The sequence below is a fragment of the Tupaia chinensis genome, unplaced genomic scaffold (genome assembly GCF_000334495.1).
Source record: "Tupaia chinensis unplaced genomic scaffold, TupChi_1.0 Scaffold143676_1, whole genome shotgun sequence".
In the NCBI taxonomy this organism is placed as follows: Eukaryota; Metazoa; Chordata; class Mammalia; order Scandentia; family Tupaiidae; genus Tupaia; species Tupaia belangeri.
Window position 1 is genome coordinate 446,005 of NW_006203524.1, and position 24,984 is coordinate 470,988.

General features: G+C 38.5%; 1 protein-coding gene across 1 annotated transcript in view; it reads left to right on the top strand.

Moving 5' to 3' along the window:
- The window catches only part of LOC102484295 (zeta-sarcoglycan-like), a 244,437-nt gene that overhangs the window by 205,393 nt on the left and 14,060 nt on the right, over positions 1-24,984 (top strand). The window contains exon 6 of the mRNA XM_027766773.1: positions 24,166-24,238. Coding sequence (XP_027622574.1) covers positions 24,166-24,238 — 73 coding nt within the window. The remainder of the gene's footprint in view (positions 1-24,165; positions 24,239-24,984) is intronic.

Here is a 24,984-nt window from a genome sequence, read left to right on the forward strand (position 1 = left end):
ATTGATCATGTTTCTCTCCAAACAGCACCTCTTTGATCCAACAAATGCATCAGGGAGTTATAGCCATTTTAAGGCCTACGACCTGAGAAAATCAGGTTGCCTTTGTGTAGGCAATTGCTGCCACGGAGGGAAACACTGGAGAGACATTGATGCAATTCAGGAAGGACAGAACATCTATGGCTGCATTAAGAACCTTGACCGAGCTTGGGGTCATGTCACCAAGGAGAGGAGGAATGGCCTCTGGGAGAAAAATTCAGGAGGTTCATCCATGACTTCAGAGGACCCACCAAAGATGAGAAGGTTACAAGAATCAACAAGGCTATCATTGGATGGCAAATTGCTTTCAGCTGGGTATGGACGAGAGTGACAGCCAATAACTCACGCAGGTGAGTTTCTGAAGAACTGACTTTATAAGGAGTTGCTGGGACTGGGTCAGGGATGCCTTCCTGAAAAAGAAAGAGAAAAAATGTAAGAGGAGCCAGCAGATGGCATAGTGGTTACATTGCTGGATATCCACAGGGCCAATCATGGTTCGAGTCCTGGACCTAGAGGCTTGGAAACTCATGCTAGGCACATGAGCATGCGTGCCCAAGATCCCAGGAGGAAAATGAAGGAGAAGGGATTGCAGTGTGGTCATCCCCCTGGAGGGTGATTTCTCACGTTGTCTCTCACTGTCTCTGTCTCACTCTCTTCAGTGAGCACATGTGCTTGTAGAAGCAAAAACCAAAAAAAAAAAAAAGAAAAGAAAAAAACATGCAATAGAGAAAAACATGGGACCACCCTCAATAAGATTAACAGTAAAGGGTTCAACAGAAGAGTTTGCAGACTTCATCAAATTTCTTACAAAGTTAAAAATTTGGAGCTTAAAAGGTTTTCATTACTAGAGAGGAATTAATAGAAATTTTCATGGTACATTATCTGCTTTCAAGCCAATCTGTGATGAAAAGAAGAAACCAAGTAAATCAGTATGGACGTATTTCTGAAAAGACTGACACCTCCTAAATAAGAGCTTCGGGCAAGTCCGTCAGGAGGTATTTCAGAAGTAAGCGTCGTTAGCGTAGGGGATGACAGCTTTATGCATATTATAGTATTTCTCCAGAAGACCTTCCAATAGGACAAGCTATAGAAGACAGTGATATTGATGATCCTGACCCTGAACAGCCCAAGGATGATGTGTGTGTTTATGTTTTAGTTTTTGCCAAAAACATGTAAAAAGTAAAAGTTTTAAAAATTATAAAATACATAAAGGCTTATAAAAATAAGAATAGAGAGCCCAGCCATGGTTTTGCAGTGGTAGTACAATCCTCTGCAATGCTGGAAGCCATGCAGAAGACTAGAGTTTAGGTCCTGGATCAACCTGGACACGTAAGGCCCCTATGCATGCCTAAGATCCACCTGGTGAAGAAAGGCTGGGAGGCACCACTGCCCGAGACCCCACTGACTGGGCTCATCTCTGTTTTTATCTCTCTCTCTCTTTCTAATGAAAAAAATAAATAAATGAGACAATAAAGACAGAAGAAAATATTTTATACAGCTGTGCATTGTATTTTTAAATAAGTGTTATTACAAAAGAATCAAAAATTTTTAAAAAGTTTATAAAGTTACAGTAAACTAAAGTTATTTTATTAGTGAAGAATGAAAAAAAAAAACCTTTTTATAAATTTAGGGCCACCTAGATGTCCATGTTTCTAAAGGCTGCAGTGGTGTATAATAGTGCGCTACATTCACTCGCCATGCACAGACGCATCCAGGGCAACTTCCAGTCTATTACAAGTGGTGATGGACACCAGAGACAAAGTGGAGAGAGTGTGGGAGGGGAAGAGCGCAGGAAAGTTGGGGGGAAATGGAGAGGTAAGACACTTGGGGGACACAGATAAGGTTTACTATCTGTTGATGAGGATGTGTATTGTGGTCTGAACTGGGCTGGACCGAGGTGTATATCATGCTGGGTAAAGTCTCTTCACAATCTAAATGATGTATAGAAATTTAATGTATGAGCAATAATAGTAAAATAAATAATAATAAATAATAAATAAAAAAACTTTCAGTCTATTAGTGCTAAAAGCCTGTATCAGTGCCCCATTTTTATCTTCTATGCAGTGTTTTTACTCTATTTTTTCTATGTGTGTATACACGGATTCTCACAACCGTGTTATGGTTGCCTACAGTATCCGTCAACATGCCGCACAAACCTGCAGCCTGGGAGCAGTGGACTATCCCACAGAGCGTAGGTGACTAGTAAGTTGTACCATTTAGGTTTGTGCAGGTCACTCTAGGATTGGCCATACAACGTCCAAATGATCTAAGCACGCATTCCTCAGAATGTATGCCATTGTTACATGGAGCAGACTGGTATACATGTGTAAAACATTTTACATATATAAAACTTACTGCAATCATAATTTAACTTATTGAGTGAAATGGAAATAGATAAATTCATATCTATACAAATACATGAGTAAATAAATACTCTTTTCTTAGAGTGGGATACCAATTAAAAATGTGCATGAAATTGTGGAATTAGAAAAGCACCATTTGAAAATCAATAGACTAATAATTATTTTAGACAAAGATATCAATGAATAGTAACATTCGTGGAAGAAGGTGTGCTGGAGATAGAACTTTTTAATATACTGAAGGTCTATTTCTTAGAATACATGTATTTTAAAACGGATGAAAGAAATTGAAATGGTTATCTCTGGCTGTTACTATTTTAGTCTAACAGTGGAAATGAACACCACCAGTCATGGGACAGAAAGACCTAGGACAACACCCGAGAGGTTGTAGGAGGAAGAAAGGATCATGACTGCAGTATTCCAAACCAGCAAGTGTAGCCCGAGTATAGACCTGAGGAAGTGAGGCACAATCTCAAATTGAGAGATACTCTATAAAATATTAAGCTCATGAATGGACTCTTGGAGGAACAGAAGATGTTTACTAGTCAGATATATCATGTGATTCTAGATTGGATTCATCATCTATGAAGTGCATTACTGGTAAATATCCCATTACAGTGTAGTTAAGTTCTCAGCGCTCACTGGCTTTAAAATGATGGTGGGATTTATTTTGCAAACCACCTACGTGAGGTCCTTCCATGTACTTCAGCTTCCTCGCATCATGGAGCTTGGATCTGAATGGTAAGAACTCAAAGAATCAGAGAAAGGCAGTATCCAATTTCCTTTTAAACCTTTTTATAAAAGAAATTTGGAGACATATTTTTAAAGCCAATCAGATTTTGAAAAATTTGAACGAGGTCCATGTACAAGAGTTTTTAAATTTTGCATATGTCTTTCCTTTACCTTCCAATTGGTTAATTCTCTCATTTTTGTAAGAACCCTGTGTGGTCTGTTACGGTTAGCAATAATTTAAGCCAACAAATTTTGTGAAAATAGTTCTTCAAAATTCTTTTTTTAATAGGTTTTAAGAGAAGTCAAATAGTGTGATGGGGAAAAGAGATATTACTTAAGCAAATCTTTTGAGGGAAAAACCAAAAAATATGCAGACCCTCTGAGGGCCTAACTGGTCCACTCCAAAATGAAAGGTTGTATTAATGCATTCTTGCAAATAAGTGTATTTTCATTTATTGAGTTTTGCCATGAGTGAGAGAGACTGAGATACAGAGTTAATACCTTCAGCAGGCTCTTACACAGCATGATCCACTCCCAGGTTCAGAAGTTCAGCAGCACTGCATCATGGGTAATGGATGGCCCAGATGATGAGGAGTCCCCAGACACAAACCAAGAACCTTTTCAAGCGGGTCAGTCTCATAGAGCGTCATGTTTTACCCCTGTTCCACCCTCTGGAACCTCTTCCATAAATACTTTTTTAACTTCACTTAGATTATAAGTGTTTTCTAATTAGATAGCTATATTAAAAATTCTCAAAAGTTGTGAATTTTCCATAGAATATAAGAAGTTGGGAAAAAAAAGGAACCAGCAGTTGGCATAAGGGCTGTGTCACTGGACTCCCATGTAGTCGACCGTGGTTCGAGTCCTGGACCCAGTGGCTTAAACTCATGCCAGGCATGTGTGTGTGTGCGTGCCCAAGATCCTGAGAGGAGAATGGAGGAGAATGGATTGTGGTGTGGCCTTCCCCGCTGAGGGGTGATTTCTCCCTTTCTGTCTGTTTCTCTGTCTTTCTGGCGAATGCATGTGCCCTATAGCAAAAACTTACCACCCCCCCAAAAAAAGAAGTTCATGGTTATTTATTTAGCAGATGCACTGAATAAAAGTTCAGTAAAGAAAGAGCATTAATTATTATTTCAAAGTGGTAATAATATTGTATCTTTCAGAGGTCATGATGAAAAGTGGACTTTTTGACAAAATCACTGGCCAAAACTCTTAAAAAATACTACAAAAAATAAACAAAAGGAACAAAAAAAAATAAGTCAAATAAATAAATCATATTTTAATACTTCTCCATAATTTTAGGTTTTACGCCAAATTTGACACAATAACCACTTAGAAATTATTTTGAGTTTCTCTTTTCATGCCCAACACTATAAGAAAACTTTAGCTTTGAGCCACAAAGAACTAGCTATGAGAAAATTATTCAGTGCAGTCATTCTGGACAACAATAACCTGTCACTGAATCTAAAAATGGTGAGTTTCAGGACAGTGCAGCTGCTGTGAAGGATAGGGCTAGGGAAGGAGTTAGGCTGGACGAGAAACAAGCTGATCAGTATTTACTAGAGGGAACTGAATTGTGATGGTTAAGGTCTGCCTCTGGCATTACAACTCCACTGCTTTCTAGAAGTGATCACAAGTCATTTAGTTAACAGGTTTCAAAGTCATCAGTTCCTCCTCTGTAAGATAAATAAGTAATAAAGAGAATAACAATATTTCTTTAATCTTCACCAAATTAGTATGAACTGATTCATGTAAAACACATGTCCGACACATAGTAAGTGGCCGATATGAGTTAGAAACCATTATTAGTGAGACTAGCAGATGGCAGAATGGTTACATCTCTGGACTCCCACATAGTCGATCACAGTTTGACTCCTGAATCCAGCGGCTTAAATTCATTCTGGGTGCATGTGCATGAGTACCCAAGATTCTAAGAAGAGACTGGAGAAGAAGAGATTGGAGGGTGGCCATCTCGCCTGTCTCTGTCTTTCCAGCGAGTGCATGTATCCTACAGCAAAAAAATAAATAAATAAAAGAAAGAAAGAAAACATTTGTATTATTAAAAGAGTCATAGAGGCATCACTTTAGTGTTATGTATTAATGAAATGACTCGTAGAATTCACTGTGAAGAGCTTCTGAAAAACAATTTTTTTGAGAGGTTTTTGCTATAGGGCACGTGCGCTTGCCAGAAAGACAGAGAGAGAGAGAGAGAGAGAGAGAGACAGAAAGCGAGAAATTATCCCCAGGGAGGATGGCCAGGCCGCAATCCCTTCTCCTCTGTTCTCCCTTCCCTGTCTTGCACATGGCTTGAGTTTAAGTCACCAGATCCAGGACTCGAACCTGCGGTCAACTACATGAGAGTCCAGTGACATAGTCATTATGCCAAATACTGGTCCTGAAGACCTTCTAAATTTAATGATCACTTTCTCTCTCTTTCCCCCTCTCTATAATACACATATAACTATGTACAAAGTAATGCTGAGCAGTTATGTATTGTGTCTATGGAAATAATCAACTCTGCAGAAATAATCATTAACGTGGTTTATTTCTTTCTTTTTCTTTTTCTTTTCTTTTCTTTGGAGAGGTTTTTGCTATAGGGCGCATGTGCTTGCCAGAAAGACAGAGAGAGACAGAGAGACAGAAAGCGAGAAATCATACCTCAGTGAGGATGGCCACACCACAATCCCTTCTCCTCCATTCTCCTCTCAGGATCTTGGGCACGCATGCACACACGCCTGGTGTGAGTTTAAGCCACCAGGTCCGGGACTCAAACCATGGTAGACTTCACGGCAGTCCAAATGACATGGCCATTACACCATCTCCTGGTCCCAATGTGGTTTATTTCTAAGCAAAATATGAGTGACCTAGGCCCAGAAAAGAGGCATACAGGCCTTTCTCAGGGTAATCAGACACAGGGGATCATTTTATTTGATTTTGAGAGTGACAGGTTTGGAATTTGGTGAAAAGAATGTTCCCATTGATCTGGTCCAAAAAGGCAAGATGTCTGGAAGCTGGGGCTTGTAGGTCATAGGTGGTGATTGGAATGGGAGGTTTGGGTTTCAGGAAGGCATCAGCAGAGTCTTCTGTAGCAGAAGTGAGGGGGCTTGTATACAGTCGTAAGATACTGACCCCAGACAGGATGCAAGAAGAGTCCTGCTAACCATGAGTCAAAATGCTCTGTGAGCAGGACTCACCCATCACAACGATACCATGCTAGGGGCAGGATGTAAAAAGTCCTGCTATCCGCTGACCCGAAATGATTTGTTAATATGTGTGGATATGACTCGCCCCAGGCCCTCTGGAAAATATTTTGGAAAGTAGGACAAAGCAGCTAGTCTTCTGTATGTGCTGTGTTCAGCCCCATGTAGTAAAATGTCATTTACTAGGTTTTTCAGAAGTATGTTTGTAAAGTAAGATAGCAAGAAGAAAGAAAAGGAAAAAAATGTAGGAAATATATTGTATATTAAATTATGAGAAAATAAAGCATTATTTATTCATTATTTTTGGAGAGGTTTTCGCTATTTATTCATTATTAATCACGATAATTCAATTACTCAAAATAACAAAATTAATACCAGATTGGCATATCCTTTCCCGTTGACAAAGTGTAGTCATTTGTAGTAATTCATTTACTCGGGACTTACAGGGACGTGCCTTCTTGTGTGCACTCTGAACCATTTTCAGGAAGGACACACAGTCGCCAGAGGCAGACCAGGAACTAGCCCCGTGGCCCCTCGCTGATAGTCGGGTCTCACTTCTACTTCATTTTCTCTGTGTTGGTATGCGCATGTGTATATAATACATTCAGATCCTGAATAAGAATTTCTATAACAAGGAGACCTTCTAGGATCTGATTTATTTAGCAGCGAGGTTATTATTTCAAGCAGATTTATTCAGCAGACAGGAAAAAAAGTTAGAGGTGAAGAAGTATGAGCGTACTTAGCCACCACATAGCTCACTTTTACAACTCAATCAGATACCCCTGGAGTAAGTTCTCTGTCTTGATGTAGCTATGAAAATGGAAAGCGTGGGATATACCTAACAATGTCAAAGGAAGAGATTAAGATAAATGATTGATGCTCTAATCAATCTGGGGAAATGGTGAGGTAATCCCAGTCTGCCATTTAAAAAGTCTCCTGCAATTCAGGAGACAACTTATTTTAGTTTTAAGTCAACTGTATACTCATTAATCAGTTTGACCATTGTCTTCAAAAGAAACTTGTTGGGCTATGCCAAAATAAATTTTATTCTAGTTTCACCTGTGGATTTGTGTGGGGATACGCTTTGCATAAAGTGTATAAAATTCAACATCATACCAAGGATAACAAAGGCGATTTTATTTTTAAATTTCACTATAAAGATAGGAAGAAAAGAGAGGGAAGGATAAAGGAAAACAAAAGTTACAAGCTTTAATGTGTTGCTTACATTTTTCAATTACTGACTAGTTGTGTTGATTTGCCATTGCTGCTATTCTAATTACCAAAAACGTAGCGGCTTAAGAAATACATAATTATTATTTACAGTTTTAGAGGTTAGAAATTTGAACAGGTTTTGCATGAGCCTCAGTTAAGTTGTTTATGGGGCTGGCTCCTTCCCTGAAAGCACCCATGGCCTGGACATTGCCGGCTTCTAGAGGCCCTTGTCATTCCACGGTTCCTGCCCCTTTCTGCACCTTCAAAGCTGGGGACATCTGACCAAGTGTTCTTATGCCGCCTACTCTCTGATTTTCATTCTCCCACTCTTTTCCATTTTTAATGATCCTTGTGATTATTTCGGGCCTGTCTAGATAATTCATGATAATCCTATTTCACAACGATCTAATTAGCAGTCTTAGTTCTGTTTGCTACCTGAATTTCCCTTTGGCCAGGAGGTAACATATGTACAGTTCTCAGAGGCTCAGATATTGATCATGGGAGCCTGGGGTGGAGGTGCACCTTCTGCCTGCCACAGTGATCAATGGTTGATCTCGTTAAACCATAGTTCTGCTCACTAACGAAGGAGCTCCTGCAAAATAGAACAGTAAGTACAGGATTCCTGTTTTCTTGCATTCAGGGTGAGTAACAGAAAGAAGACAGCAGAGCTAGTAGTGATCATGCTGGGCTCTGGTTTGTGCTTTTCCTCACTCTGGATGACATAAAAGTTCTATGTCTTTGCAGGACTCATCCACCCTTTCTGTGCTTTCTTATCCTGGACTATGGAATGGTATTATTATTGTTTATTGCAGAGTTTAGGTGGGGTGGGCACAATGACCAAGCAGCTAAAGCGGTCAGCCAGTGCTCGCCGTAACCACTGTCGGGGGGGGGGATGATTAGCAGCAGAAGTGCTTGTTTCTTCACCTGAGTTGCTCCCCTTCTGACAATGTCAGTCTGAGAACAAGTGACATCATATTTAAGAAAATATTGCACGAATGATGGGAAGTAAGTCCAAGTAGCTTCCTCTTTTGAAGGTGGTCAAGCTACAAAAGGATTTAGCCTTGGGTCAAATTGGAAAAGCATTCCCAACGCACTTCTTCCTATTTGACCAACTGCCAGACAGGAGGTTGGCGCGTTTATTCATCAGCCTTCCCCCGTTCATGGCCAGGTGACCTCAGGGTGATGATCGCCCCAGCAACGCATTCTGGGATGTCCCTTTGCTAGCACACTTCTGGAAGCTCTGAGAAGCACAGGAATGTAAAGCCCTGGCTTGAGGTGGGATATAGTGAATGCATCCGAGGGTCCTGGGCTACCCCTTCCCATCTGTGGTTGAAGTCAGAGGTGAGCCAAGGAGACTGGCCTATGAATTTCAGAAATTAGAATATATAGGTTTCGGTCATGACTCTGCACAAAACATATTATTCTAATTATAGAAATAGAAATTTCTAATTATAGAAATTTTCTAATTATACAAATTTCTATTTCTATAAATAGAAAATAAAGAAGAGTGATGAAGAATTTAATCACAGTGCAAATTATGGAAGAGGTATCAAGTGTAATATTCATTTATTGGACTAGTTAAACACAAGACCCAAACGACATTGCTTAAAGAGTTACGTTCCATTGCATGTTTTCTTAAGGTTTTGACTTAGAAATGTAATTCATTATTTGTTGTTATTGATGATTAATTATTGATTATCCTTGTTATTTTGGTCTTTAAACTAAGAGGACCAAAAGAAACTTTGAGCAACTGGTCTATTTACACATACTCTCTTATTGCTGGCCAGGTGAAATAAATATCTTACAATCTTAGTTTTAAATTTTGACTTAAACTTCAGTTATTTTATCTTCCCAACCAAGTTTGAATACTTTCACTCATATCTTTGGAAAGTGATCATTCTCCCTTTCAAAATTTAGTGACAAAAATGTAACTTCTTACGACAGTCTGATTTACATTTAGATAATATTGACTAAGAAAGTAATTTATCATGAAAGGGGATGACAGCATACTTTTATTTCAGATGCATATAACTGGACATTGCTGCTCCTTAAGAAAAATGGTATACATTTGGTTGAAGTAGCAGCTTATTTTTTAGAAAAATGTTTTTAAACTCTTCTAGAAATAGGGGAAAAATACACACACACACACACACACATATTATATATATATGAAACTAAAAATGGAAAATTATTGATGATAACATGAATGATTAAGCCACTATGCAGTATATTCTGGATTTTGTATGCCGTGACAATGCTCAGTGAATAAATGTAAATTAATTCATTAAAAACAAAAAAATTTAGAAAAGAAAGTATTTAGATTAGTTAAGATAGTTTGTGGAAAAAAAAGATATTTTGTGAATCAATACAATGTGAGAAAGAATAAAGGAATAGAAAGCAACTGCAGATACCAGAGTCAGGGTGAGAGGATGATGGGAAATGGCAGAGGGTGAGAAATAAGGGGAAATATAAATTTATATAAAAAACAAGAAATGAAAAATTATTTGTTGATAATAACATGTATGATTTCTGGCTGGAAAATTATATTTTGTATGCTGTGGTAATGTTCAGTGAAAGTATGTAAAATAAATAAAGTAATAAAAAAGTAATATTAAAAAATAAAACAGGGACCAGCAGTTAGCATAATGGCTATGTCACTGAATTCCCATGTATTCGACCACGGTTCAAGTCCCAGACCTGGTGGCTTAAATTCACGCCGGGCTTAAATTCACCTGGTGGCTTAAATTCACGCCGGGCACATGTGTGAATGAGAATTTTCAAATCCTGAATCTTTCTACATCACAAATTTTTAAATTTAAATTTATTTATTGACATTCATTTACTATACACCATTATAGCATACACAATGTATTTCCATCCAGAATACACTGTATATTGGTTCAGTCAAGCACATCAACATAGGTGTTATCATCAACAAATAAATTTCCATTTCTTGTTTCCTTATTATTTTGTTTAACTGCTTTCAATAGCAAGTTCAGCTGGTAATTTCAAGCAAAGCAATTTTAACTTTAATAAATCAAAGAAATGCTAAGGAACTTTGCTTAAAACTTAAAGCCAGGAAGCAGGTTAGGATTCTGTTCAAATAGTACGTACAACCAACTTCAGATAAAGAAGTAATAGCAATGAAGTACTTATTGTACTGTAAAATATATATATACATATATATAATAGGTTTTCAAAATCGTTTGCAGTTCTATGAGAAAGAAAAAAAAGATGCTTTTTAAATTTTACATATGATAAAATTAAGATTTTCAATAATTAGGTATGGGCGAGTAGGTGGTATGGTGGTTAAGGGTGCTGAGCTCCCACATGGTCAACCGTGGTTCGAGCCTTGAACCTAGCAGCTTGCTTTCTCACTTTTCTTCTCTCTCTCCTTCTCTCTCTGTCTCTCTCTTGTGAGCACACGTACCCTATAGTAATCTTTAAAATAATAATAACAAATAAAATAAAATAATATGTGTATTTTTTTAAATCAGTGTAATTCACCACATTAGGAGAACAAAAGAGAAAAAAAATAATTTTTCAATAGGTAAAAAGGCACTTGGCAAAAAAGAACCAGTAATGATCAAACACAAACAAACACACTAAAATTCCTAACAAATTAAGAATAGAAGGAATTGCTTTAATCTCTTAAAAGCTTCTGTGGAAAATCTTCAATTAACATCATACTTAATAGGAAAATATTAAAAAAATGATGTCATTTCTTCAATGTCATACTGCTAGTCAGACATCAAATTGACCTGGAACTCAAACTTCCTGTTATATTATGTGTCCTCTGTAATGTTACTATTTTAGAAAAACTGCATGCTTTTTGTTTAGGGGATGACAAATAAATATTGCTACATAGTAATTTAACTGAATAGAAAGCTTTTAACTTTGAGCTTGATTTCTATTTTCTTATTTCATGTATAATCTTATTCACTTTACTAACAAAAATACCTTATCATTTGAAACAAGCATGAACATTTGGTAGGATCTCATATGCTATTTTAAAAGTTATCCAAAATAAACAGTTGACTACTTTAAAAATGGGGAGGGTATTTTTTTATGTCAGTGAAAATGCTATTTTGATAAGTTCCCTAAATACCTTAGTCACTTTGCAGACACCCACATAATGGCATCCAATTGTGCTGGAGCTGAAGTGGAAAATCGTAGTGAGTACTGCTTCTCCTCAGCCGCGACATCAGGATGTGCTACTGGAAAAGTCTCAAGTAAAATGATATCTTTTTTTTTTTTTTTTAGAGAAAGATTTTTGCTATTGGGCACATGCACTTATCAGAAAGACAGAAAGAGATGGAGAGACAGAAAGGGAGAGATCACCCCCCGGGGGGGATGGCCACACCTCAATCCCTTTCCCTCCATTCTCCTCTTGGGATTTTGGGCACAACATGCACACCTACCTGGCATGAGCTTAAGCCACCAGGTCCAGGATTCGAACAGCTGTCGTCGACGTGGGAGTCTGATAGCTTCACCTCTGAATTCTACAAAAGTTTTAAAGAAGAGTTCACCCTGTACTGCTCCAGTTATTTCTGAAAATCTAAAGGGGTGAACCTCTCCCGAATTCATTCTATGAAGCCTCCGTCACCCTTATCCTTAAAACAGATAAGGACAGGACAAGGAAGGAAAACTACAGACCAATATCTCTGATGAATAGAGACGCAAAGATTCTCAACAAGATACTAGCAAATTGTATCTAACAACATATAAAAAAAGATTATACATCACGACCAGGTGGGCTTTATTCCAGGGATGCAAAGTTGGTTAAACATATGCAAAACCACAAATGTAATACACCATATTAACAGAAACAAAGATAAAAACCATATAATCATATCAATTGGTACAAAAAAAGCATTTGATAAGATACGACATCCTTTTATGATCAAGACTCTCAGCAAAATCAGCATAGAAGGGTCATTTCTCAATGCAATAAAAACCATCTATGAAAAACCCATAGCTAACATCATCCTGAATGGAGAAAAGCTGAAAGCTTTTCTAGTAAAAACTAGCACAAGGCAAGGATGCCCACTTTCTCCACTCCTTTTCAATATAGTACTGGAAGTACTTGTCAATGCAATCAGAAAAGAGAATAGAATAAAGGGCATTCAAACAGGAAAAGAAGAATTAAAACTATCTCTATGTGCAGATGACATGACTGCATACATAGAAGACCAACAGAATCCATGAAAAAAAATTCCTGGAAGTAATGCATGAACACAGTAAAGTCTCAGGACACAAAATCAACATACAGAAATCTATAGCATTTCTACATACGAACAGCAAGCAGACTGAGTTAGAATTGAAAAAACGTTATTCCACTTACCACAGCCACAAAACGTATAAGATACCTAGGAATAAATCTAACCAAAGAAGTTAAAGTCCTCCACAAGAAAACGAGAAGCTAAAAAAAAGAAATTGAGAATGATATAAAAAATGGAAAGACATCCCATGTTCCTGGATTGGAAGAATTAATATAATCAAAATGGCAATCCTACCCAAATTAATTTACACATCTAACGCAATCCCAATCAAAGTACCAGAGACATTCTTCACAGATCTAGAAAACACACACACACACACACACACACACACACACACAATTTATCTGGAATCATAAAAGACCTTGTATTGCCAAAGCAATCCTGACAAGAAGAGTGGAATGGATGGCATCTCACTCTTTAACCCCAACAAATACTACAAAGCTGTGGTAATCAAAACAGCATGGTATTGGCACAGAAATAGACAGGTGGACCAGTGGAATAGAATGGAGTCCCCAGAAATAAACTCTCAAACATACAGCTAACTGGTTTTTGACAAAGGATACCAGTCACTCCATTGGGAAAAGGAAAATCTCTTTAGCAAATGGTGCTGGAAAAACTGGATATCCACCTGAAGAAAGATGAATCTGAACCCCTACCTCTCACCATTGACAAAATTCAACTCAAAGTGGATCAAAGATCTAAACCTAAGACTTCAAACTATAAATCTGCTGCTGGAAAACACTGGAGAAACTCTGGAAGACATTGGGGTAGGGAAACTTCTTAAGTAAGACCCCTAGAGCACAGTCAATAATCTCAAAAATAGACAAATGTGATTACATCAGATTAAATAGTTTCTGCATGGCAAAAGACACAGTAATTTGTGTGAATCCACAGCCCTCAGAATGGGAAAAGATTTTTGTAAACTATGTGTCAGACAAGGGACTGATAAACAGAATACACGAGAAACTCAAGCAGCTGTCCTGAAAAAAGATGATCAACCCTATTAAAAGATGGGAGAATGAGTTGAAAATACCTCTCTCTAAGGATGACATATGAATAGCCAAAATACATGTGAAAAAATTCTCAACATCACTCATTGTAAGGGAAATGCAGTTAAAAACCACGAGATACCACCTAAACCCAGTCAGAATAACTAAGATTTAAAAAACAAAATTGATAAGTGCTGGAGAGGTGTGGTGAAAGGGGAACTCTCTTACATTGTTGGTGGGAATGTAAATTGGTCCAGCCACTGTGAAGAACAATTTAGAGATTCTTCAAAGATTTACGAGTAGAACTACCACATGGTCCAGCAATCCCACACCTTGGTATCTACCCAAAGGACAAAGGAATCCTTATCAGAAAAGTGCTTGCACATTGATGTTTATTGTGGCATTATTTACAAATTCTAAGACATGGAACCAACCCAAATGCCCACGAACAGATGAATGGATTGAAAAAGTGTGACATATATACTCTATGGAATATTGCTCTATGGAATATTACTCAGCCATAAGAAACAGTAAAACTCTGGCTTTTGACAGAAAGTGGAGAAATATGGAAGATTTACTGCTGAGTGAAGCAAACCAGGTTATGAAAGAGAGACATTGTATATCTCCACTTAATACAAACTGATTGTCCACACTCTATGGCCCAAACTGAATGACTAAAAGATAAAGAAACATAGTAAATGGTTGTGAATACCAGCTACAGTGTGGAAAGAAGGAGGGTGAAGGAAAAGAGTCTGAGGAAGGACATTAAAGAGAAAAATAGAGAGGCAAGGCATTTATGGGACAAAGTAATGAGCTATTACTTGTTGAGGGATAACCTTATGGTATTGTCACCTGGACCAGTGCAAAATGTATGTATGTTGGAATTTTCACTTTGCAAGCTAAGTAACGTGATTGAATGTGTAAAAGTAATTGAAATAGGGACCAGCAGTTAGCGTAATGGCTATGTGGCTGGCCGGTGGCTTGAAATCACGACACGCGCGTGTGCGTGCGTGTTCAAGATCCCGAGAGGAGAACAGAGGAGAAGGGATTGCAGCGTGGCCATTCCCCCTGGGGGGTGATTTCTAGCTTTCTGTCTCTCTGTCTCTGTGTCTCTCTTTCTGGTGAGTGCACGTGTCCTATAGATAAAAATTAAAAAAAGAAAAGAAAAAGAAAAAGTAATTGAAATAATAATACAAAATAATAAAAAAATTGTGTTGATATTTCTTAACTTATTTCTGATTTTAGCATGATTAATAACTTTGCTAGGATTTTGGTCTGTATGCCCACAAATAAACAGCCTTTCAATTTCCTCTCTTGGGGCTGGACAGAGGTATAGCAGTTTCACAATACTCTGCATAGCTGACCACGTGCAAGGGTTTGAGGGTCATAATCAGAGACCTCCCTAAATATGCTGTGTATGCATGTGCCCGTAACTTTGGGCTGACTGGGTTGTGAATGGCTCACAGTGTGAGGACCCTTGGGGGTGCTTGTCTCTGTCTCTTTTGCTCATGGAAGGGGGGAATCATTTTTTCAAATACATATTAAGATGAATAAGTAAATTTTTGTAGGCCTTCTCTGAACTTAGTATCAAAAATATGCTTAATGTTATTTGGATATCATGTTTACTGTATTTATAGTCCCTTGTAAAGTTTCTATATATTGGAACTTTATTTGGAAAATGTCCGGGTTTAGTACTCCCCAGTAACATGCTAGAATCTACATTTACACACACACACATTCGTGAGTATGTTTTTCTGTCACTTGCAAGGTTTGTAGAAAGTGCGTATTCAATCTGCATACTACAAATACTGTATATCTGCTCATTTCATCCACCGTGAGACATTTGCTGAGTGTATCAGGAGAGTGCAGAAATGGAAAAGTGCAGCCCTAGAGTATTTGCTGTGTAGAACCCCAGACTCGCTGGCATGGACTACACCTCGGTGCAGCAGAGAGGGCACTATCTTTTAAAGATCCTTTGCGTGGTGCATAATCAGACAATACAAATAAAATGCATGCTGATGGCAGCACAGGTGTTTTGGAGATCCTCAGACTTGCCTGAGAGCTAGGAATGATTAGACAGGATACGATTAGAATAAAACCCGAAGGCTCAAGGATAATGTGCATTGTGTGTGATAATCACAGCTGGGCATGTGATGAGTGAAGAAGCTTCATCATAAGGGAAAACGGGGGTTATTTCTGGTAGAAACTGCCCTTTCTTGAGATTAAATGGGCCTTTCTTGGTTTACATACAGGCATGCAATGAATTCCATTGGCAAGTGATAAAATAAAAAATCCCAGGAGTAGGGCCAGCAGGTGAAATGATGGTTAAGGCACTGGACTCCCACATGGTCGAGCATAATTTGAGTCCTGGACCTGGTGGCTTGAAATTGACTCCAGACGCATGTGCATGCAAGTGCAAAATCTCAGGAAGATAATGGAAGAAGGGATTGTGGTGTGGCTAACCTCCCTCTGGGGGATGATTTCTTTCTTTCCCTCACTTTCTGTCTCTCTATGGCAGGCATATGCACCCTATGGCAAAAACATAAAAGAAAAAATAAAATAAAATAAAACCACACAGAAACGGTCTAAAACAACCCAACGTTAAATAATCTCATAGAAACAGAGGGATACAAATTTTATTTTGGTATTAGTGAAGTGCTTTCTGATGGTCTTATACCTGCAGTTTGCCATTTGGGTTTCCTTGATGCATGGTACGCTCTCCTCTTATTAGTTTGAGACTTGCAGCGTTCATGTGAGTTGTTATAATATTGATTATGACTAAATGAATGAAAACGTACAGCATGCCTGTACAAAGATCCTGAATTCTGAAACTGGTTTTGGAAGTTTTTGCTGCAGGATGTATGTGCTCACCAGGGAGAAAGAGACAGGCAGAGAAGCCAGTGAGAGTGAAAGTGAGAAATCACCCCCTGGGGGGGGTGGCCACTCCACAATCCCTTCTTCTTCATTTTCCTCCTGGGATCCTAGGCACTCATGCATATGCACCTGGCACTATTTTCAAGCCACCAGGCCCAGAACTTGAACCATAGTCAGCCGTATGGGAGTCCAGAGACATAACGACTAAGGCAATCTGCTGGCTCCCAAATTCTGATGATATTCCCACATCTGCAGAGAGACCAAAAAAGGACAAGAGAAACTTTGATATCTTAAAATTCCTTAGGTATGTTCAAAACAGTCCAATTAAATTGTTTAAGGCAATACTATGCTAAAAATATTTTTAGATGTCAAGTTGTGTAGATTGACCTCCTAGCTCAAACCCAAATGATGTAATTAGTATTTTTGAACGTACACATCTTTGTTGTTTTTCTGAATAAAAAATATTTGCACAAATCAGAAAAATCCATAAACAAATGTAATATCTGAAACCACCGAAGATATTTGAGGCCCACGTCTTTTGGACAATTCTCTCACTGACTTGGTTTTTTTATAGAAAGTACTTTGATGTCAATGTATAAAAAGGTCTAAGGGGGAAACAAAAGAATATTAATAAAGACAGGCTGCTGAGATAAGTCCCTGTGATTGCGCATTGCACGTGCCAGCGATCCCGCTGGAACACATGCATCCTGTCTGTGCCTGAAGGCAGGAGGAAGCCCATCGTTCTCCTCTTCCAAAAGTAGTCTCCAGGGAGATCGGAAGCCTGAAGAGAAGACAAAAAGGCAAAAATGAGGCAAAAAACACTTAATCGAGTTTTTCCAAAGAAACTTATATTTAAGGTCGGTTTCAGCTAGTGGTAGGGTTTTAGATTAATGAATTCACACTAGGATCAGAAAAGCTTAAGTTGCACTGGATATATTAGGGATACGTTTATTCAGGAGAGAGTTATGTAGGAAAAATGCATGCAAAAGAAAGAATGGAAGCTCCAAATGACCACACCTGTCTCAGCTGTGCTACCTCAAGACAACTAAACGGCTAGATTACGTGTATCCCAAACTTCCACAGACTTTATCTAAATGTGGTACAAGATAATCCACCTGACAATGTGCTTTTCTTAATTTTCTATATCTTACTTATAATTAGATAACCTTTTAGGAAATCTTTTATGAAAAAATATTAAGTGACATTTGTTGGTAACTCATGTTATTAAATGTGTTCATTTACATCGTTGTATGTTGGTTTCTTTAGCTTAGAGTATTTACAACGAAGTAGTAAATTGAATCAATCACTGCTGCTTTTTAATAAATCTATAACCACAGAGCCTTCTAACTCTGTTTATTAAAGATACATTCTTGATGATAATTATTTATTCAGGATTTCGAGAATCCTTAGGAGTGTGTTGCTTTTCTTTCCCTTAGTGATGATTTAAGTAAAGGGCAAAGTGACCACTTCAGTAATTACAGATTTTGGAACTATTTGTTTCTGGAAAAAAACAGTACTTCTATATAATCTATTTCTATCTTAAGAGTGAATGAAGAAAGTTCCACTTGACTATTGTATTTTTTATTTTTCATCAGAGGCAAGAATTAGCAAGTGGGGGTATTTAGTTATATTTTTCCTGTATGCCATTTTCATAAACCATATATTCATTGAATTCATTGTTTTTCATATTTTCCTTACATCTGGTTTTCAATTTCTTTGAAAGGCATGAAAGCATCAACAGATAAAGAGCTTTTCTCCCTTAAGCACAGAGAAATAAAATCTAGCAGAAAGCGAGCTACTAGACAGACGTGCAATACAAATGAGAAAGAACTCTGCATCGTTTTAGGAACAGGCATATTTTAGTATAATATTGCTTATTATTTAGTATTTTTTTAAATATATTTTATCTCAAGGGAAACCACCTTATTTTAATGCATCTTATCACCAAATATCTCTTCCATGATCTTTTTATCTTCTTCAAACTTTTAGATAAATGAGAGGACATGACTTGGCATCCGAGCGTAAATGCTCCAAGCTATTTTTGAAAACAGAAAAAATTCTGAATAAAAAGACAAAATTTAAAACAGTTACTTTCAGAAATCTTGGCAGCTTTCATCTCAAATGAGTAGTGTGATTTTTTTTAAAGATTTGTTTGAAAGAACAATTTAACTATATCATTTTCCTATTTTACTACAAACGCTGACATTAGTTAGATTCAAAATAACAGTTTCAATAAACTCAGATCATCACTTAAGGATATTAATCATATCCTTTGTGTTAAAGTGTCAAACAAGAGAAAATACTAGGAAACAGAGAAGCATATTTTACATGTCATACATGAAACAACATTTTTCATTTATTCCTGCTTTTACTGATTTATTCCAGTCTTTCTTACATTTATTGATCCTTAATTCTAGTACAGAATCTGAGCCAGTCGATGGCGTGTTGGTTAAGGAGGCTGGATTCCCCTTGGCCAGCTGCCCTTTTTGAGTTCCAGACCTGGCGGCTTGAGAGACTTGTCCCTAAGTGCATTGCGTGCCTGCCCCAAGTCCCATGAGTAGAATGAAAGAGGCAGAAAGAGAGGAAAAGTGGGAAATCAGTTCCCCACAACCCCGGGTAGGATGGCCATGCTGCAATCCCTTGTCTTCCATTCTCTTCTCAAGATTTTGGGCGCACACACACACACACACACACGGACTGGCTTAATTTTCGGGCTGCTGGGTCCAGGAATTGAACTGCAATCTGCCATATGAGAGCCCAGTGCCTTAACTACCACACCACCTACTGACCCCAGTTTATTCTTTTTTTAATATCAGAGAAAATGTAGTGGTTGTCATTGGTACTACCATACCACCTACTGACCCCAGTTTATTCTTTTTTAAATATCAGAGAAAATGTAGTGGTTGTCATTGGACATCATCTGAGAGACAATTTTTTTTTAGCGTCATTCATCTAGATAATTAAAGTAAAAAAGATAAAAGTTATAGTATGCACTGAAAAGGGTTGATGTTTCTCCTTCTACAAAATAGTGATATTTTTAGGATTCAGATGAACTTAAGCCAAAAAAAGAAATGGCAATATATATATGTTATTTTTTCAGTACGATTGTTCCATTTCTTCTGCATGACCTGATGGTTTAAGGCAGCCAGATCTCATATGGCAGACACTATAGTTCAAGTCCATAACATGGTGGCTTGAGAAACACGTGCATGTGTGCCCAAAATCTCCACAGGAAGAGAGACGAAGGGATTGCCTGTGACCATTCACCATCAGGGATGCTTTCTTCTCTCCCCCTCTCTCTCTCTGAATCTCTCTGGTGAGTGTACCTGCCCTTAAACCGAAAGAAAGAAAAAGAAAGAAAGAAAGAAAGAAAGAAAGAAAGAAAGAAAGAAAGAAAGAAAGAAAGAAAGAAAGAAAGAAAGAAAAATAGAAAGAAAGAAAGAAAACTAAAGAAAGTAAAGAAAAATAAGTCCCTTCTCTGAAATAATTTGTTTTCTGTCAATTTGGAGGAGTAAACTCATTTTCACTTCATGTAGGAGAGCAATGAGTAGGAGTTATAGCTTACGTGTTTTGACTTGTTTGGAAAAACCATGATATAACTATTAGAAACTGAAGATACTTTCGAGATCATGTTCTTCAATGCCTAATTTTACAAATAAGAACCAGAAAAGTTTAAATATTATAAAAGACTGAAGTATAGACAGACTTGGAAATACAGTGACACTCTTGCCAGTCCAAATTGTCTCTTTACCAATTTAGGTTTGGTGAAAAACAGATGCAAATAAAAAAAAAAAAAAAAAGCAAGGTTTGAAGACCTCCAAAGAATTTGGAAATACTCACTAATGCAAGTCTAAATTGGAAGATAATGAATAGAAAGGAATCTTTCTGCCTCTTGGCATCTAGACTTGCCCTCTAGCTCAGCCCTCATCCATATTTTAGCATAACAATTTCAGTGCTGGCTGACAGTGCCACAAAGCTGGGAGCACAGGTGCTCAGGTCATGGGAGCCTCGGCCACATGGACTCTGGATTCCTCTGGTTGTACCTCTCCTGGTTCACACTGAGCTGTGCGTACAGTTCCTTTGCTTCGTCTCTCTCCAAAAAACACAAGACAAAACAAAACAAAAATGCCCAAAACTATGGTAGATTTTATTGAGAACCTAACGTCCAACCAGTGTTTTCATTGGGTATGCATCAGGACAAATAACCGTAAAATATAATTTAAGTGTTTGCAATCCTGTCTGCTCTCCTTGCTCCCCACAGGAGGTGTGCCAGGCTGTCTTGGTTTTCCTCTTTTCTCGGTTCGAGTCCTGGACCTGGTGGCTTAAACTCACCCGGGCGCGTGTGCGTGCATGCCTAAGATCCAGAGAGGAGAATGAAGGAGAAGGGATTGCAGCGTGGCCATCCTCCCTGGGGGGTGATTTCTCGCTTTCTCTCTGTCTGTCTGGCGAGCACACACACAATAGCAAAATACCTCTGCAAAAAAAGAAAAAAAAAAGAAAAAAAAAATCATGTCGGGCACTGTTAGCATCTACCCGGGGCTTGGCTCAAACTACGGGGGAAGCAGAAAGAATGAGACAGAGGGATAGAGTAACAGTGGACACAGGCAGCCCGGGCCTAGGTAACCCAAGAAACTTGTGCTGCCCAAACTGGGTGCCTTTACTTATAGGCACGACATGTGTGTATTTCATGACATTCCATAGATAGTTTGATGTGTTACAGACAACAAGAAGCAGGTAACAAATCTGTAAGGGTTTAGACATACTGGGCCACGTGTATCCCTTGGTGATAATCCCATCAAGGAGAAATCCCATTATCTTCTTTTCTAATGGAGAAGTCTGGCTGCAGGTGTGGGGAAGAAACATAAACTAAAGAATCTCTCCATAAGGTGGGCACCACCACACCCAGAGAAGGCTAAAGAATCTTACAGAGGCAGAGCAGGGATTGGACTTTGCTAATTGGGGTCAAGATGTTTCCTGAATGCCATCAGATGTGTCTGTTGGAACACCCCTAGCAATTTCCACACTTTGCTCTGCCTGCAGCGAGAGTAAAGGAAAGGACAAGCTGCAAGGTTCTGCCATGGCCCTAAGGACAGGTGGTGTTTGCTCATCGCATGTCCCCACACCTCAGGACCTCTCTCAGCACATGTCCCTACAGGGCACCTGTGCATGTGTGTGAAGAAAGTTAAGGAGAAGGGGCTGTGGGCATGGCCATTGCCACCAGTGGGTGATTTCTTATTTTCCCTCTCTCTGTCTCTGTCTCTCTGGCAAGTGCAGTCATGCTATGGCAAATCCAAAAAAATAAATAAATAAATAAAAAAGAAACAAAACAGTTAAAACAAAAACAAAAAATGTTGGGAACCAGCAGTTAGCGTAATGGCTATGTCGCTGGACTCCCACGTAGTCGACCGTGGTTCGATTCCCGGACCTGGTGGCTTAAAACTCACGCCGGGCGCGTGTGCGTGCGTGCCCAAGATCCCGAGAGGAGAATGGAGGAGAAGGGATTGCGGCGTGACCATCCCCCCTGGGGGGTGGTTTCTCGCTTTCTGTCTCTATGTCTCTCTCTGTCTGTCTGGCGAGCGCACGCGCCCTACAGTGAAAATCTCTCCAAAAAAAATAAATAAATAAATAAAAACAAAAAATGTTAATTACACTATACTCACAAAATTAATTTTGCCTAAAACTATTATTTCAGTTTCAAAGACCTATCTAAGAAATTTGGATTTACAGAAATATCTCTCAAAATATCAAAAGAACAAAGCTCTTATAGAAATAATTGCTCTAAATTTGTGAAACAGTTTAAAATCAAGTACCATACGCCTACAGAGCCTCTTTAGAAATGAAACGGAAAAAAAAACAAACCCACAAATGAAAAACTACTAAGACCCAGTAAGAGGTCAATAAATGCCAAAAGCTTTTCACTCTTAAACGAAATCTGTAATCTTAAGAATTTACTAGAGCAGAACCTTATAAATTTGCTATCAGAACACAGTAAGGATGAAATCTTGCTGCAGTCTGAAAAGCTCCCTCCTCTGTGATTCAAGGTCATGGTTTGTGTTGCTGTTCTATGTCAGGTGTATTCTGGTAATTCTAACACATTTCCCTGTTTGGCCACTTGTTTTAAAGAATTTGAATATTAGCTCTAATTTCTAGTGGCAATTTCATCATTCTGTTTTTGAATGAGTATGTTTTATTTGATCCTTCACCTTAAGCAGAAGCAGATTAGTTTGACAGATTTAAAATGTAGAGTTTTGAATTGTATTGCACTAAGTTACTATGGAGACCTTTGACCGAGTAGAAATGACATTCTTAGATGAAGATGTTTGAAGACAGTTAGACCAGAAGAAAATAAAATTTATTTCTAAAGGGATGATTGATCTAAAACAATTATGCAAAACTATAAAAACAGAGAGAGAGATCCATCACGAACGTCTTTAAAAATGTCTTTTTTTTTAACATTTTTAAGAGGACTACTATTCTATTTTGCTCAATTAAATTATGGAAAAGCTCTGGTAATGTGGAATAGCACATGGAGTCTGTAAATGAAAATTAAGATAACTTGTCGTTCAACTGCCCAGGAAAGTTTAAAGTGCATGAACTCCTCAGAAAACTATGATCCCGTATGAAATCAACTACAGTGGAATGAATGGAAGCAGTTCATAGTTTTACACAGAGCCTGAGCCGCACAGAGGTCAATGAACAAGGCTTGTTTTCTGCTGATTGATGATCCTAGAAATGAAAGGTGGGAACTTCCTGTAGGGAACTTTTTGAATGTCCTCTGAAACCTTTGAATAACTAATAATATGCTACACTGGTACTTCCCCTCCACTTGTCCACTCCTGCCTGTGTATAGATAGAACTGAGTGCTGTGAGGTGAGCTTTCACTCTCCAAAAATCACTAAATGGGAAACAAAGTAGAGAAAGGGGATGAGGGGATGAGTCTTTGTCCTTTAATCAGGGGGTGAAAATTCTCATTCGGTCTTAACTTTTATAAATAAAGAATAAATGCAGTCTTAAAAGCACTATTAACAGTTAGGTTTACAGGAACCAGCACTTAGCATAATGGCTATGTCGCTGGACTCCCACATAGTCGACTGTGGTTCACGTCCCGGACCAGGTGGTTTAAAACTCATGCCGGGCGCGTGTGCGTGCGTGCCCAAGATCCCGAGAGGAGAATGGAGGAGAAGGGATTGTGGTGTGACCATCCCCCCTGGGGGGTGATTTCTCGCTTTCTCTCTCTATGTCTCTGTCTGTCTGGTGAGCGCACGCGGCCTATAGCAAAAACCTCTCCAAAAAATAAAACAGGTTTACCTTCTTTGGCTCTTCATTGTCTTGCACTTATCTTCAATTTTCTTAATCTTTCATTTTCTGTATTCCTGTTTATAGTTTTCCCACTTGGAAAAGAATATGTGATACATAAAAACAGAGGCGAGACCGTCTCTGGACTCCTTTGAGCTAACCTCTGTATTCACGCTGTCCGCAGGTACTGAAGGAGCAGTGTTCGGACACTCTGTGGAGACGCCTCACATCAGAGCAGAGCCATCCCAAGACCTCAGGTACGTGTTCCCTCTTCTACCTGCACTAACGTTTCCGTCGCTGTGTATCAGACACTTTGCACAAAGAATGTGCATTCCCTAGCTCTATGGTAAATAGGCACAGTATTTAACAGAGGGCAAAAAATGAGTTATTATGTTAACCTTTGCCATACATTCTCCTAATATGCCTAGAATAAAATGAAAATAAATACACTGAGTGAGAGGAATGTAGAAAAGAAAAGGAAAAGACAATTATAGAGACAATTAAGAGAAGGACCAATAAAAACAAAAGACATTACAAAATCTATCATAGATAATGAAACACTTGACACGCATACGTATAAGAGAAGAAAGGCAGAGAGGAGGAGAAAGCATTGAGTGATCAGGGAGTAAAACAGAGAGAAATAGAAAAGCAGGTGGAAACCGTGATCAGGAAAAGGCAGAACTCGATTACCCTGAGATGGCCTGCTCAGTCTAACATCTTCAGTGGGATAAACTGTTTCCTCAGTTTGCTGTTTCTAAGAGGTCCATTCATAATAACTGACCAGAAGATGGCGAGATGTTAGGGTTATAGCCAGTTCTCCTCAAGATAATCATAACTTTGTTGATAAAAATGAAAACATTTGCTGAGAGAGCTGGATTTTGGTGACAGATCTGATCCTGCCACCATGGGTGCTTCCCAGCTCCTCCAGCTCATTCCTAATTCATTGAAATTTGAAAGTTTGGGGGAGGAGTCTACCACCTAAATCCACCTACTAAATAAACTG